The sequence below is a fragment of the Rousettus aegyptiacus genome, unplaced genomic scaffold, assembly GCF_014176215.1.
Source record: "Rousettus aegyptiacus isolate mRouAeg1 unplaced genomic scaffold, mRouAeg1.p scaffold_m13_p_1, whole genome shotgun sequence".
Classification (NCBI taxonomy): domain Eukaryota; kingdom Metazoa; phylum Chordata; class Mammalia; order Chiroptera; family Pteropodidae; genus Rousettus; species Rousettus aegyptiacus.
This window is the reverse complement of record NW_023416284.1, coordinates 42,820,834-42,838,515: the sequence shown is the minus strand read 5'-3', so window position 1 is coordinate 42,838,515 and position 17,682 is coordinate 42,820,834. Positions and strand designations below refer to the sequence as shown.

Here is a 17,682-nt window from a genome sequence, read left to right as displayed (position 1 = left end):
TTGATGGTGGTGTAAACAGACCTGCTGTGCTGCCAGTCTTATAAAAGAATAGCATATACAATTATGTACAATGCATTAAACAACTATGTTACTGGTATATATGTATTCACTAAACTTTTATTGATATTTTATTTTAGAGTATACTCTTCTACTTATTAAAAAAAAAAGTTTGCTATAAGAGAATATACCATGTTATGCCAGCAGCAGCCTCATACACCTCATATTTATCTCATCTCTTGATTGCATCATTTTTTCTTGCATGTGATTTACTTTCATTCTTGTTTTGTACAGTAACATGCCGTACAGGCTTGTAGCCTAGGAGCAATAGGCTATACCATATTGCCTAGGTATGTGGTAGGATATACCATCTAATTTTGTATAAGTACACTGATGTTTGCACAAAGACAAAAATCACCTAATGACACATTTCTCAGAACACATCCCTGTCATTAGATGGCACATGACTGTATGTACATGTGTATGTGTGTTTGTGTTTATGTATTTTTTCCTGAAATATTTTATAAGTCCCAGACATGTCATTTCATCTGAATATTCTTTAGTATGCATTTCTAATAAGTAATGACTTCATTTATAACTGCAGTGTCATCATACCTTACAAAATTAACAGTAATTTCTTGATAATATTTTTTACCCAGTTTATATTCTTCTTGACATGGTTCTTACAAAATAGCCTTTGATTGTTGGCTTGTTATAGGATTCAAACAAGGTTTACAGATTGTAATGGTTCTTATATACTTTAGGGCTTTTTAAATCTTTTAAAATTTCACTCTTTTTTCTTGTAATTTCTTTTTTGAAGAGAACAAACATTGGCACCCTTGTTAACAATCAACTAGAAATGTATGGACTTATTTCTGGACTCTCGAATCAATTCCATTCATCTATGTACCTGTCCTTATGCCACTACCACATTATATTGGATTACTGTACATTTTCTAAGTAAACAAAATGTTTTAATTACTGTAAATTTGAAATCAGGAAGTGTGAGTCCTCCAACTTTGTTTTTTTTTTTTTTCAAGATTGCTTTTCCTATTCTGTGTCCTTTGCAATTCCATATGAATTTTAGGATTACCTTATCAATTTCTGAAAAACAGGCACTTGGAATTTTCATAGGTGTTACACTGAATCTGCAGATTAGTTTGGGGAATTGGCTGTTTTGACATTAGTAATTCCATGAAAACAGAATATATTTCTGTTTATTTTCTTTCATGTTTTTCAACAGTTTGGTAGTTTTGAGTATACAAGTCCTATACTCCTTGAGTTAAATTTATTACTAAGTATTCTTTTTGATGCTAGTAAATGTTTATACAATTTCATTTTAGATTGGTCATTGCCAGTGTATTGAAATACAGCTGATTTTTGTATATTGATTATATGTTGTACAATTTTGCTGAATTTGTATATCAGCTCTAATTTTTTTTCACAGATTATTTAGGACATTCTAAACATTGGATAATGTCACTTGCAAATACGGGTAGTTTTATTTCCAATCAGACGCATTTTATTTCTTTCTCTTGCTTATCGCCCTGGCTAGAACCTCAAGAACACTGTTGAGTAAAAGTAGCAAGAACAAATGTCATTGTCTTGTTCCTGATCTTGGAGGGAAAGCATCCAGTCTTTTACTGTTAAATATGATGTTAGCTGTGGATTTTTACAAGATGCCTTTTATGAGATTGCAAAAGTTCCCTTCCATTCCTAGTTTGTTGAGATTTTTATCATGAAAGGATGTTGGATTTTTGTCAAATGCTTTTTCTGCATCTACTGAGATGACTATGGGTTTTTTCCTTTATTCTGTTAATATGATGTATTACATTGATTGGTTTTTCTATGTTGAACCAACCTTACATTCACAAGATAAGCCTTGCTTGGTCATAATGTATAATCCTTTTTATTTGCCTCTGGTTTTGGTTTGCCAATGTGTTGAAGATTTTTGCATATATATCCACCGTGGATATTGGTCTGTAGTTTTCTTTTTTTGTGATTTATTTATCTAGTTCTGGTATCAGAGTAATGTCGACCTCCTATAATGAATTAGGAAGTGTTACCTATTTTTTAAGAGAATTTTAAAAAGGATTGGTGATAGTTCTTTAAACGTTGGTAGAACTCACCAGTGAAGCTTCTGTTCCTGACTTTTCTTTGTTAAAAATTTTTTTGACTATTAATGCAATCTCTTTCCTTGTTACTAATGTATTTTAATTTTCCATTTCTTGTAATATCATAGCTATAAGGTAAAAACCAAGCACATAAAGCTTCTGGAAAGAAACATATCTTGCAGACCTTAGAGTAGGCAAAATTTCATACAACACAAAAGTACTAACCAGTGGAAAAATGGTTGATACATTAGATTTTATCAAAATTAGAAATTTCTTTTCATCAAAAGATACCATTAAGAAAACAATTGGGCAAACCATGGATAAGAAGAAAATATTTGTCATGCATGTATCTGATAAAAGGCTTGCATCTAAGCTATATAAATAAACAATAAAAAAGACAGTGCAAAAAAAGTTTATACAAACTTGAACAAACACTTCACAAAAAAATATTTAAATGGATAAATATCACATGAAAAGTATTCGGTGTCATTAATCATTGGAAATAACAACTTAAAACCACAAAGGGATACCATTCCTACCCATTAGAATAGCTAAATAATGACAAAACAGATGACTTTTTTTTAAAAAAATAAAAATAAAAACACTAAAATAACTAAAACGAAAACAACACTAAAGGTTGGTGAGGTTGTGGAGCTGCTGGGCCTCAGATTTATTGATGGGAATTTAAAATGATATAAACACTTTGGAGAACTGTTTAGCTTTTATATACAGAAAATAAATATCTGTATCTATATAGATATTCATATCTATATAGATATCTATCTTATAACCTAGCAATTTTGTTCCTAGGTTTCCCAAAGAAATAAAATATTATATCCACAAAAATACATGTACAAGAATGTTCTTATCAATTTAATTTGTAATAAGTAAATCATAATAAATGAATTTATACTAAGTGAATAATTTTCAAACTGGAAATACCCTAAATGTCCTTCAATAGGAGAGAAGAAAAACAAATTCTGCTATATTTATACAGAGGAATACTACTCAACAATTAAAAACAAAAACATTACTACCACATACAACACAGGATCTCAGAAACATATGGAACAAAAGAAGCCAAAAACAAAAGTTATGTACTTAATTTCTATAAAGTTCAAGAATAGGCAAAACTCTATGGTTATAGAAATTAGAAAATGATTTTCTCTGGACTGGAATTTGGGAGTACAAGAGAACCTTCTACGATGATTGAAATGTTCTGTACCTTGGATGGTAGTTACATCAGTGAATACAATTGTCAGAACGCATCAAGTTAAACACTTAAGATATATGGGTTTTATTGTTTGTAAATCATAAAGACACAAATATATTTGAGGTTGAATTCACTTTATATTCTGAAAAATATGAGGACATATGAAGGCATGATAGGAAACAGCCCTGAAAATATTAAAATCTCCTTAAAGATTAGTGGAAGAGAATAATGAAATAGTAACATCTTTAATGTTCAAATTAATATTTTAATATCTTAAAATTATGGAACAATAATAAGCACAAATAGAAACAGTAGTATATCAACTTTTTAGCCAATTAAAAAAATTGCTTGTTAAAATTTTCTTATCAAAGTAAAATTTATTGTGAAATTCACAGATTGTTAATGTACAATTCAGTGAGTTTTAACAGATGCATTCCCCTGTATATTAAATACACAGTTAAGAAATTGAACATTTCTATCACCACAGATCTAATATATTGGCTGTGTTCTTTCCCTGCTATCCCTGTAACGTCACTGAAATAAGTGCAAAATACTTTAATTCTCCATAATTACCATTAAAAATAACAACAAAACTCCAAGATTATTAGAACTGTTAAGGATGATAATTGTGGCAACTGATCAGCAGTTAGTAGATATCTAGGACTCTTCTAGGACCTCTAGGCCCAAATTTTGAAAAGTTTCTGAGACAGCTAATATTTAGTCTTCTCATGTAAATTCCATAATTAGTACCAGTAATATATAATAATATCTTAGGTGAGATGTTCCAATAGTCTAATTAGCCAGTATAAATTTATAAATTATCTCACTTTTGCTGCCGCAACTTTTCTTTTGTTTCTGGTTGTCCAAGTACCTATATACCTGTATTTTAAATATTTCAGTGATAGCATAAGCTAGTAGTTCATAATAATAACAGATCCTTTATATCCTATATTTAATACTGAAAAAACCCTTAGTACTTTTTAGACTGTTTATAATAGCTAAAAAGCAATAAAATTCAGGCATCTTTTTTGGTGGAATACACTTTAGATAAGGTGATGAAGCAAGCTACAATTTGTGAAAGATATTGAAGGAGAACATCATATATATTTGATATTATGGAAAGAGCATTCATTTCTTTCTTTCTTTTTTTTTTTTTTTTTTTTTTTTTTAGGTAGAAAAATCAATGCCCTAACCTATTTCATGAATGTACAAGGTTTGACCTTGTTACAAAAAGTATAGTGGCATTTGGGCTAATTACAGAATTTTTTTTTTAGTAGTGGTGTTAAATATCTCTAAAGAGTCAGTAAATATTATAAACAGTTGTAAGTTATTAATGTAGTTGTGACTTACCTGATATCTATGTTCTTACAACTTGTTTACATCGTGAATTCTTTCCCTTCTCTACTCAGATCTTTTTTCACTTTTTCTTCCTCTTTTTCTAAAGTATCTGGTAGGTAGCACTTATCATTGCTGAGTGAAAAGAATGCCAGACTTCTCAGTTAATAGCTCAGTCTTCTCTTAAATCCAAGTCCTGTAAACTCTTCTGTTGTGGGAGATTTATCAGTGCTCAAGACCTTCAGCATTTTGGGGGTGGCAGAATAGAAATTCTTAGGTGGATTCTAGAGTCCACTTTCAAGCATCCTCAATGTTAAAAAGTTAGAAGATCTTGATTAAACTTTGAGAGGAAAAAACTTAGAGATGTAAGATTCTGCCTTTGTGTATATCAGTAGGCAGTTATATAAAAAATGGTATTTATTGAAGGTAATTTAGTGGGATAGTAGGGAAAGGTAGATTTTCTTCTTCCCTCAAAGTATAGTAATTGTAGACAAACATTTTTCTTCTAACCAACACAGATGACCAAAAACAAGAAAGCAAAAGAGAAGCCTCAGTATTTTTAAGATGAGGGAAGGGAAAAATATACACACACGCACACACGGACACACACACACAAAGACTTATTTTATGAAAGCTAGAAAATTGTTTTCAAGGAGAAATGTATGATCTACAGTTACAATGTTTAGATATTTGGCAATTGGAAAAAATAATTTTTTGGTGAGACTAGGAAAACAGATTGACATAAATGTACATTAGGGTAGTGACTTTCATTTCTTGTACATATACAGTGAAATAGTTCTGGGCAATAAATTCTTGGAAAAGTAGGGTAGAATTGGATAAATGTCATAGTTTATGACTGACTACATATAAACAGGTGAAAACTCAAGATGGAGAGGTAATAATAACGACCTGATAAAGAGACTTAAAAGCCTTTCACTCTACCAAAAAGATTGCTTTAGAGTTATAACTTGATATTATAGTTTGATTTTTTTTAAAGATATTGGTTATATTTGGGGCTACTGTGGGTGCATAAAGAATGGAATGCTTTTTGTTCCCTTAATACAAATAAGTATCATTTCTAAAAAGTCTTAACTATAAAAAAAATTGATGCCATAGATTTACCAAGATTATTGAAAAATTTGACACAGCCACTATTTCTGCCATGATGTCTTAAAAATAAAGAATAGTTGACAATGGAGAATTACATAACTATTGCAAGACAGCAACCAAGCTAAAGTTCAGTTCTGCAGTATTATCAACATATCCTGAACCATCAGACCTTTCACTTATCCCGTAAATCCACTGTATGATGTCCAGATTTCAGGTTTTTCATGCCTTTTACTTTCACTTAGCTACGTCTCACCTCTCCCCCTCATAAGAATCATTCTGTGAGATCACTGCAGCCCACTTTGATTTTCTGTCTTCTCTTAATTTTTTTAGCACAAATCTTACCTTAAGACCTCTTCTTTGCTCTCAATGAGTCCCAAACACTTTGTTCTATTTGTTCACATTAGTTAGCAAATCCTGGGAGATTCATAAGCATTATAGAAAAGTTTAAAGGGAATTCAGAAGAGCAAAGAATAAATAGTATGATAACTGGGTGTTTGGAAGAAATAGATTATGAATGAGGACCTAACCAAAGAAAGATTAGATTCTGGAGAAGTAAGAGAGAGAGAGCTGAGGCCCAGATACATAGAGCCTAGTGACTGGGATTACAGGTGTCATTTAATATTGGATGAATGCACTAATGGGCAAATGGATATACTCTGTTTAGAGTGGCTTGGCCAAGTTTATTGGATTGTTCCTTTTAAGTCATTTATTTATCACATTTTTAAAAATATATTTATTTAAATTAATTTTAAGTATACAGTACATTGGTTAACCATCTATATAGTTCATAAAACAATCCTCCCATTTGCTCCCTCCCTCCCCTGGGCCTCCACCTAGCCATCATATTAATGCTAACTACATTCCCTATGCCATACTCCCCATCCCCTTGACCATCCATCAGCTACTAATTTGTAATTTGTACTTTTGTAGCCCTTCACCCTATTCTTCCAGCCCCCTAGCCCCTCTCCCCTCTGTCCGTCACCAAATTGTTCACTATATTTGTGAGTCTGTTTTTGATTAGTTTGTTCTCTTTGTTCCTTAGATTCCGCATATAAGTGAAATCACATGTATTTATCTTTCTTTGTCTGACTTATTTCACTCAGCATAAGAACCTCTAGGTCCATCCATGTCATTGCAAATGGTAGGATTTCATTTTTTTTCCAATGGCTGAGTAATAGTCCATTGTATATATGAACCATAATTTCTTTATCCAATCATCTGTTGATGGGCATTTAGGTTGCTTCCATATCTTGGCTATTGTAAATTTTGCTGCCATGAATATTGGGGTGCATAGATCTTTATGATTTATTGTTTTGGTAATTTAGCACATATTTTTGAGTTCTAGGGTACAAAGATGAAGAAATGATATTTGCTTTCAGGAACTTAAGTTCTAGTGAGACAGAGAAAAATGTAAAAAAAATTGGCAACTCCAATAGGAGGTATGCCCAAGGTCTTTGGGAACATGAGGAGGAAGTTGCAGAGAGGATTTCTGTAGGATAGACCAAACTCTCAAAGACTTTAAATTCCATACTCAATTGTTTGAACATTATTTTGGTTATCAGTAAGACAAGACACTGACAGAGTAACTTTGGAAGGTTTAGGACAATACTAATACTTCCTAAGATTTTCTTGTGGGTTTTAATAAGAGACACTTTTTGAGAGTTTCTCTGGCCTAGCCCCATAATTCAGGTTCAGCTGACAGCAAAAGTCAGGATGTAATTGGGAGAGTCAGCCATCTCTAAGTTGTCTGGAAATACCATCTCATAGGGTAGTAACCCTTTAATGTTAAAATGTCCTAAATATCAAATTGAGATGCCCTAATTAGTGTGGTGACCTGAAATATGTATATAACTTAAAAAAAAAAAAAGTGTTCAGTTTGCAAGTGATAATTGAGTAGATTTAAAATCTGAAAGAGAGAAAAAGGAAAAGAGTATTGGTTGAATTTTGTGAGTTTTCAAAGGCATTTTCAAAAATATATAACTAAACAAGTAATTTTGTCCCAAATTAATATTTATTTCCAGTCACTTGATCCTTCAGAAATTACAAGGAAGAGAAGTATTACGAATTATTCTCCAACAACTGGAACTTGTCGAATGAGCCCATTTTCATCTCCCACAAGCTCTAAAGAACAAGAGTATGAAAATGGACCATCAAATGGTTAGTTGAACCTTCTTTTTCATTTACTGTAATATTTTTCTAGTTCTTGGTTAAATCAAAATTGTGATTTAATAATATATGGATCCTGCTGCAGCTGATTTTTTCTTCTTAAAGACTTCAACAGAGAAATGGCTAGAATATAGGTATTACTTTGGACATAAATGTAAACTAAAATTTTTAGGGACTTATTTTAAAATGCTCTTACAGACTTTGTTCTCTTACTGTTCTATCCATTAAATAGAAATTATGGCCTGACTGCTTTCAGCTACTATCAATTATAATGGTTACAGATACGCTACTATCAATTATAATGGTTACAGATACGCCTCTTAACAAGCTATCCATCATGTGCATAAATTAAAGGACACATAATTCAGGTACAGCTGCACTACGGTTTAAGACTGATACTTCTAAATGTTATTTTTATACATGTTGTACATTTAGTTTTATCTACACTTTGTGTATCTTTATATAACTGCTTTTATTTATTATATTTCCCTTTTTTCCTTTACTATTTTAAATGCATTTGCACAAGGTTTGTAGAACTTTCCAAAAGAGATTATCCTAATTTTAATGTGAAATTATTTTAAAACATTGTTAGTTTAAATTTGATCATACATATTTCTTATTCTCTAGTTGTTTATTACTGAACTATTTATTTAAAAAATATAGAAATTTGGATTTCATAGGTTTAATTTTTTGATGTTGGAAAAGGTTATGAATCAGTGACATATCAAGTTTCTGTAATGTAAAATTTTAAGTAGACTCAAATTTAATAAACTATATTTTAGATATGCTGTGATTAGCCTAATTCATATTTTATTATTTCACATTTGAGTGCTAAGCATATACTTGAAGCTACATAGAAACAGTCTTCTCATTTTACTTAATTTGTTGTAATGAAACCTATGAAATCTCAAACTTTTGAATAACTTATTTTACTCTAATCAAATATTTTTTATCTTCAAGTTATCACTATTAGATTTGCTTCCACAAAAATGTATGAAGATGTATACATTTTATTTAAGTTCTGTAGTTATTTTTTATACACTTGATATATCTTTTATTAAAAATTCACAATTAGTGCCTTAGAGATGGCACATCTCTATACTGAGATGTGAATAGATTTTAAGTGGATATGTACTCAATTTCCACATTGAAATTAAATATAGACTTAAGGGAACATTCCTTTTGCCCATAAAAAGATTGGTCACATGATTCCAGTTGACATTTAAGTGAATAATTATCAAGATTATAGTACTAAGTAAGCTCTTTTTAAAAAAGTCATATAGCAAGGTTCCTGGGGAGCTGGTAATATTCTATTTCTTAACCTATATTATGGTTACACTGGTTCACTGTAATTATGCATTAAATTGTACATGTGTATTTTATATACTCATATATATATATATATACATTTTTTTTTTTCACATGCAGAAGTTTCAAAGTAGGAGAATTCCGTCTAGGCTCTTATGTCATATTGTCATCCTATACATTTTTTAGAAATAAGAAAGCCTGACGCTTATGACATAATTTAAGTTCCAAATGAAGTCATAACTTCTATTAACTATCCTCACTTTTTAAATATTGTAAAAAACATGAGGTACAATTTAAATAAGCATTTTTATCTAACACTTTCAAGAATATTTTACATACTACTCACTTCCCATCACACTTAGGATTTAATTCAGAATGTTATGACTTTTAAGGCCTTACATCGTCTAATATCAGAGCATATCATCTGCCTCTTTTTTACTACCCTTCCTATGTTTACATTATGTTAGCCACTTTTATTTTCTTGCTATTTTTCAATCATGCTGAGCACCTTCCCACTACAAAGTCATTGCGCTTACAGTTCTCTTAGTCTGGAATACTCTAACTCCAGGTATTTATATGAACTTTATATATGTAGCTGAACCATGTACTGTATGAAGTACATGAGTGTATACTTGTAAATTAGACAGACTTAATATTAAATTTAAATCCATTTATAGTTATTAAAGGAAGAAATATCTAATTCTTAGTCTTCCTTCTACTTAGATTTTGCATGGGCCAAAAATAGGATGACTGGTTCCGAGCTCATACTGGTTCCAGCTCATTTAAGATACACACACACAGGAACACACACATATTTATTTATCGCCATTTATATTTATTATATTTCTATATATTTGTGTGTGTATATTCTTACATCGTTGCCCTCCTCTACCCCTTAGCAAAATTCTCCAAACTGTTATGCTTTTCAGAGAACAGGAAGGATGGTAATTTTTTTCCTTTCTTTGCCCCCAAGAATGCATCAGACTTATTTTTTAATAATATTCAAGGATAAACAGAAATTCGTGTAGTCAGAGTGTATACTTGTAAATTAGACAGTCGATCTATAGAAATAACCCAGACTTTAGCAATGTAACAGCACAGAGAAATAAAAGATGGAGAATATAGTAAAATAGTGAAAAGAAATGATGGATAGAATAAGAAGCTCCAATGTATGTCAAATAGGCGTTCCACAAGGAGAAAATAGAATGGGGCAGGGGCAGTTTTCTAAGATATAAGGACAATTGGTTTTTCATAATTAAGGAAAGAGCAATTTCCAAATTAGAGTAAAATGCCTGGTCTGAGCAGGACGAATTAAAACAGATCCACATCTAATCATATCATGCCAAACTCTACAATATCAGAGACCAAGAGAAAATTTTAAAGGCAGCCAGAGGAAAAAACACATTACCTACAAGGGAATGACAAAGCGATAGATTTCTCTTTATTATCAATAATCTACAGCAGGGAATGGAATAATATCATCTAAAAGTCACAGCTGAAATTTTTTATTCAGGAAGTGAAGATGAAATAAAGATATTTTCAGACCAAATCTAAGAATTTACCATTCACAGATCCTCCCTTGAAAGGACTACTAAAGAATGTACTTCTATGAGAAGCAAATGGAGCCTCAAGTAAAGTATGGAATGTAAGGAGCAATGGTGAAAAAATAAATTAGCAAACAAATTGGTGAATCTAATTATACATTTAATGACAAAAATATGATTATAAGTTTGCTGACCAAAAGCAAAAAAGAACAATTTGGGGCGGGGTTAGGCGGTAAAAATAAATAATAGACCATAATAGCATGGAAGATAAATGAGGTATCAGAAAAGAGTTAGTGTTTTAAGGTTCTTGTAATTTTCAGGGAGCAAATGGAATATCTGTAAATTGACTTTTTAATTATGTTTTTGTTTACTTGCCTGTAAAATGGGGAAAATAATATCTACTTCAGTATTGTTGTGAGAATTAAATGAAATAATATACAAAAAGCACTTAGAATAGTGCCTGGCATATAGTAAGGTTCAATACATATTTTAGTTATTTTTATTATTATTATTTCAACTTTAAGCCATAGGACAAGTAAATGTAAAGGGACAGAAAAAGAAAACAAAATAATTATTAGCTTGTAAATGAAACTAATAGTTGATGTAAGAATATTAATGTTAATGTAGACCAAAATAGACTGTAGGGCAAAAAGGCTTTATTAATGATAATGGGAATCTTTACATTATTAGAGAAGGAAAGATTCAATACCAGAAAAAGTATCTTCAACCTCTGTGCATGTAAAACAAAGACTCAAACAAAACATGATGAAATAGTGTAGAATTACAAGGAGAGAGTCACAAATCCCTAACCATAGTAGGAAATTTTAAACTACCTCTTTCAGAAATCAATGGAATGGATAAAAAGGATGTAGTTGAACACAACTAGCAAATTTGATCTAATGAGCTCTCGTCAAACAAGGATAATATTCAGCATACAATAAAGCCCACAGTTCCACCATACTAAAATTTGCTATCACACAGATCACATTCTCTGACCAAAATTTTGTGCAATTAGGAATCAATAATAAAAAAGCAATCCTCATGAGTTTAGGAACCAAAAAACTTTTAAATAATTCACTGGTCAGAAAAATCATAATGGAAACTACAAAATACTTAGGAATTGAATAATAATGAAAATATATCTGCACTTAGAGGAAAAATTTATACCTAAATACTGCATTATATCAAAACAATTTCTAGTGGAAAACTTATACTTAAAACGTATATATTCAAAATGGAAGAGTAATTGAAACTGAGACAAGCATTCAACTGAGAAAGAAAGAAAAAGAACAAAAAAATGAATCTGAAAAAGCAGACAAGAATAGTAAATGATATAAACAAGTTATAGAATAGAAAATGAGACAATATTAAAGAAAAGCAACAAAATCAAAAGCGGGTTCTTTGAAAAGAATAATCAAATGGTAGCCCTCTGGCAAGACTGATTTTTTTAAGTGGGAGAAGGAACAGACTATATGTATTTTAAAAGAGCTGATAAACTACTGTTTAAATATATGATGCGCAATTTGAAATATATGAGCCAAATACTTCTTAATGTCCACGATCTAATTTGGGTGAAAGATTTTAAAACTTATAATTCTGTTATCACTTCTCAAATATTAATGTTTTAGTAAAAAAAAGTAGTTCCAATTTTCTCATTGATACCTTTCTCCTCAATGATATAGATAATACCTAAGACTATTATATTTTCTTCCATAAGACTCAGAAAAGATATTTCGAATTTTAAAAAAAGTACCATTAACATTATTTTATGTGAACTGATCCTCTAAAGAACCTCTAAATCGAACCTCTAACTGAACCGCTAAAGAGGTTCTTCATTCTCACCTCTTGCTTACTAATATAAAATTGATTAATTAAAAGAATAACAGGATCTCATTTCCCTTTTAGCCTACAAACTCCAACTTGATCTGGCCAACAGCTGTTGAGAAAAGTTACTAACTAGTATGTGACACCTTAGACAAATCATTTGAACCTTTCTGGGTCAAGGTTTTTTTCAAGTTTATGACTTTTGGTTTGGGACCAAATGATGCCTGAGATGTGTGCCAGCTGTAAAGTATATGTATCTAGAAGCAGCATGATACCAGCTTAAACTTGTTTGAACTTCAGATTAATCTATTAATAAATAAGCATAGCATTCTGGTTAAGAGCAGTCTTTGCAGTCAGATGGTTTGATTTAGATCCTGACTTTGCCACTTACTAGCTTTAGGGCCTTGGATAAATTAAGTAAACCATTCTGTTCCTCTATTTCCTCATCTGGAAAGTGGGAATAAGAGTCACTACTTCAGAGTTGTGCATATTAATTAATTAATATATGTCACATTTAACACTGTACCTGGCACTGAAAATACTGTCATAAATGTTAGCTATTATGATCCTCATCAATTGTACTTCTCTACATGTTATGATCTGTTGAAAATTATCTTTGTTAGTTGAGGGAAGGGTTCCCTGGAGCCTTACCAGAAAGTCCAAATACAATTTTAAATGTAGTCCAGATTAGGTGGTGGTACATTTTTACCACCGTTTTTGCCAAATTGCTTTTAAAGGGAGTCAAGTACAGAACTGTTTCATATGTATAACCTAGAGAGAAAAAAACATATAGAATCTGCAGCCCTTTAGCTTGTGTTAATTGCTAATGAATGGATGAAATAATGGAAAGTAATTACTAAGTAACTGGAAGACTCTTAATGATATATTAGTGTCTACTCAATAGTCTTTGATAATTGATCCAAGTGTTATTCTTAGAGACATTAAAACTTCTCTTATTTAACAATTGAAAAGTCTATTAAAAACATAACTTCTTCCTTGAAAAGACTGAGATTAATGCTATTGGTTACATTTTGTAGGATAAGATATTTGACTAATCTTGTACAGTAATGTTTAGAAAGGCATTGAAAAACTGGTGAAAATTCAAATAAAGCTTTCTTTTACTATTTTTCACTTAACATTACTGACTAAATGTGAAAATTAATTACAAAGGAACAGAGTAATTTTAATATTTAATTGTGGAATTTTATTGAATGCAGACAGCATAGTATAAAATTTAGGAAATTTTTAATACTAATTTTCAGAAATAAAGGTTTACTACGTACTATGGATTTTCATTTGTGGTTTTCTATAAAACGTACATTCCCAGCTTGATTTTTTTTTTTTTAGAGACACAGATTTTGATACATTTATTTCCTCAAAGTTCTCTAAAATCAAATATTGTTACCTTTTACTCTTCCATCCTTTGTTAAATAAACTCAATCATATTAATAAATTTTGTGTGGAATTTAAGGACACAGACAAGTCAAATAATGAAAATAATAAACAAGTAGCTAGTACTTTAACAAAATTTCTAAATCACAGATTTTTCTTTTTATCACTAACATGTATTTTGAGATAACAATTTAGCTACAATATAATTTTTTTTGAGAGAAGGCATAAGGTTCAAAGTAATAATAAAGGATATTATCATTAATCAGTTTCTAATCAAACTTAATGGAATTATAAATACCAATGCATAGAAAATATACTTTATATAAGCTTTTCCTCTAGTAATAGGAGAAAGTTAAGATCAATGAAATAAAAATTAAATGAAGAAGAAAATGTAAACCAGGATTGGAAAGTCTGTTCCAGACAATATATTTCTTAATATGTTAATAAATTACATTTGAAAATTTAAATTGCTTTCACGTTATCTATTATTTGGTTTCCTCTGGAAGTATTGGATCCTCCTGCAGGATTATCGTAGAGCTTTACTGTTTAATACATGTAGATATTGAGCATTTGGAATGTGACGTCTGAATTGAGATGTGCTGTAAGTATAAAATACCACATATCAAATATTTAGTGTGAAAACAAGAATATTGATTATCTTATTAATAATTTTATATTGATTATGTTTTTAAATTGTATTTGGAGTATACTGAGTTAAATGAAATATTAAAATTTATCTCCCTTGTTTTCCCTTTTTTAAAAATTATGCTAGTGGATTTTAAATTATATTAAATAGCTCATGTTATATTTCTGTTGGAGAGTGAGACAGTTTTTCATTGTACCAGTTTTTTAGAAAAATAATGAAAACATTTAGTAAATATAGTTTCTGTACCAGTTATTGAACAGATGGAACTACATAAAAGTATGTAGCATGTGGAGGGTGTCATCATTTATACATTTTAAAAAGTGATTTCTCGTCTACAGCCATGCCACCCTGAACATGCCCGATTTCATATGATCTCGGAAGCTAAGCAGGGTCAAACCTGATTAGTACTTGGATGGGAGACCGCCCAGGAAGACCAGGTGTTGTAGGCATTAAAAAAAAAGTGATTTCTCTGCTGTTTTTCATTAGTAGTAAAGAATTTAGGTTATTCATTCATTTGCGCATTTATTCATTCAATAAACATTTATCAAGGGCTAATGTACATAAAACATTGAGAATCTTCAGCTATGCTAATGTGTCCTCAGATACTTATTATACATCGAATATGTTTAAAAGTGTAAAGTATGTATTGTACATAAAGTACTATAGAAGAAACAACTAAATGGTTAGCTCATTAAATGATTGTTACTTGACACGAATAAGTGCAAACATTATGTTCCACTAGAGCTATAAAATCAAACTTAAATTTCAACTCAGAACATATTCAAAGGATAACTTAGTTTTTCTGGTTTTCTCTTTAATATACTAAGCCACAATGGAAAATTTTTTCAAATTGTTGTTTTTCTGTATAATGTCATCATGAATAAAAAATAGGATTGGAAATGAAAAAAAAAAAACAATAGCTATTGAAAAGATAGTCATAGTAAAATTTCTTTCTTTCTTACAATCTAAATTCTATTTAAAATTTGACAGTTTTCCCCTTATGTTCTTTTTATTGCACATGTATAGGAAAGAGAAAAAAGCTGAATCATCTCAGTTTAACCAAAAGAAAGGCATCTACAGCAAAAGATAATGAGTAAGTTTGTTTTTGAAATAATATACACGTCTTAAAAACAAAAGGGTCATATTTGTTCGTAATAATTTAAGAGAAATCAAATCTTTCAGAAATTAGTAAATAGTTATACCTGAGTTGAAGTATTCTTTCTTAAAGAAGAACTTTGTTTGTGATGTGTTTTGCAGTGTTCATATGACAGTGATAAACAATATCTTAATTTTAATACTCATTGAGCCTAGTTTTCCCAGCCTGTACATAAGATACCAGCTTAGTGTAAAACTGAGGAAAACACTTTTTCTGATTTTCATTGTCTGGGAACATAATGCCTAACAAATAGTAGGTTCAAGAGCTAGGAACACAGTGAAGCCAGCAAAGTAAGGGATCTAGGAGAACTTAGAAGGCTCACATGCCAGCAACCAACCATTTTCATATTGGCCTGGCAATGGTGCCTTGAGTGAAATCATTATCTGCAGAAAGCACATGCCTATGTATTCTGGAAGGAATAGTTATATCCATTGGGGCTAGAAAAATTGAATTAAACAGAACAGGGGTTAAATTTCAAAGTAGTTTATATTTTCAGCTCATTTTCCCTTTCAGCTATATGTTCTCTGTGCCACATAATGTGATGGAGTGGTAGAGATGAAGAAAATAGTTTCTGCCCATAGGGAGCTTACAGTCTTATGATTTAAGTTAATGTATCTTCCCAACTTAGAAGTAGGTTGTCGGTAATGTTTCAAAATGTTTTAAAATCATTTGAGTGGAACTCACAATAAATTTTCCATACAAATAGTGTTGTAATTTGTGGTTACAAACTCTGGGGAATGTTTTTGGACAACAGTGATAACCATGTAAACAAGCCAGAAATACCTATTCTGTTGTTTTCCTCCTGAATCAGCTCCACTTAAGCTATTCTAACTTTTTATAGTTTCTTCCCTTTCTTCTTCTGAACCCATCAACCTTATAGCTCCAGATTTTTGACAATAGCTCCTATATCAGTGAGCTTTCAAGTAGCAAGGCAGGAGCAAGAACTTTGTTATGGGTCAATTAAGAATTTGCCTGTGGTTATTTAATTTCTCTCAATATTTCTAAAAATCCCAGTTATTAATGTAAAATTAGTGAATTTAAGTACAAGCCAAGATATTTTATAATACATAAAATTATGGGTTTCTAATTGTTTTTCCACTTATTGTAAAATTACTCAGTCTTAGTCAATAAAAGCATTTTATTAGCTTCAATAATGGGTTCTTCACTTATTCCATTTATTTAGATTTCTTTATTATTTTGTGAAACCATTCCAAAAAATTGGATTTTTAAAATCTCAAACTGAACATTTCACATTTATAGATCAATTTAAATGGTCCTAACATTTTTTGTTTTGTTTAACAATTATGTAGGTTCGGGTTGTCCATAGAAGCTGAACCAATAGCATATATACACACACATATAATATTATATATAATTATATATTAATATATGTAATGATGCTATGTACAATATGTGATATTAATATATTTATTGATAATAAAATATATTATTGATGTAGTAATTAATAATAATGGATTGATAATGAAGTATATATAACTACATATATAGATAGATTTATTATGGGGAATTAGCTCATGCATTTATGGAAGCTAAGTCCCATTATCTACCTTCTGCAACCTGGAGACTCAGAAAGTCAGAATTGTAATTCCAGTCCAAGTGTCAAGGCCTGACGCCAGGGGAGTCGATAGTGTAAATCCCAGTCCAAGGGCAGAAAAATGATGTCCTGTCTTAAACAGGCAGGCTGGAAACTGATTGTCCTTTCTTTCGCTTTTTGTTCTATTCAGACCTTCAATTGATTGGATGGTGCTTACCCACTTTGGGGAAAGCAGTCTCCTCTACTGAGTCAGTTGTTACTAAGTTGGTTGCACAGTAGTAATTTTCCGACTCTCTCACTCCTTCTATTAGTTGGCCTTTTT

At 30.7% G+C, this 17,682-nt stretch overlaps 1 protein-coding gene and 1 pseudogene across 6 annotated transcripts in view; both read left to right on the top strand.

Annotated features, from left to right (window-relative positions):
- The window catches only part of LOC107508517 (integrin subunit beta 3 binding protein), a 52,063-nt gene that overhangs the window by 11,046 nt on the left and 23,335 nt on the right, over positions 1-17,682 (top strand). For all 6 annotated transcript variants that reach the window (XM_036234741.1, XM_036234746.1, XM_036234727.1 and 3 more), the window contains exons 3-4: positions 7,791-7,926; positions 15,676-15,742. In XM_036234741.1, the coding sequence (XP_036090634.1) occupies positions 7,791-7,926; positions 15,676-15,742 (203 nt within the window). The remainder of the gene's footprint in view (positions 1-7,790; positions 7,927-15,675; positions 15,743-17,682) is intronic.
- On the top strand, positions 14,980-15,098 carry LOC118606677 (annotated as a pseudogene).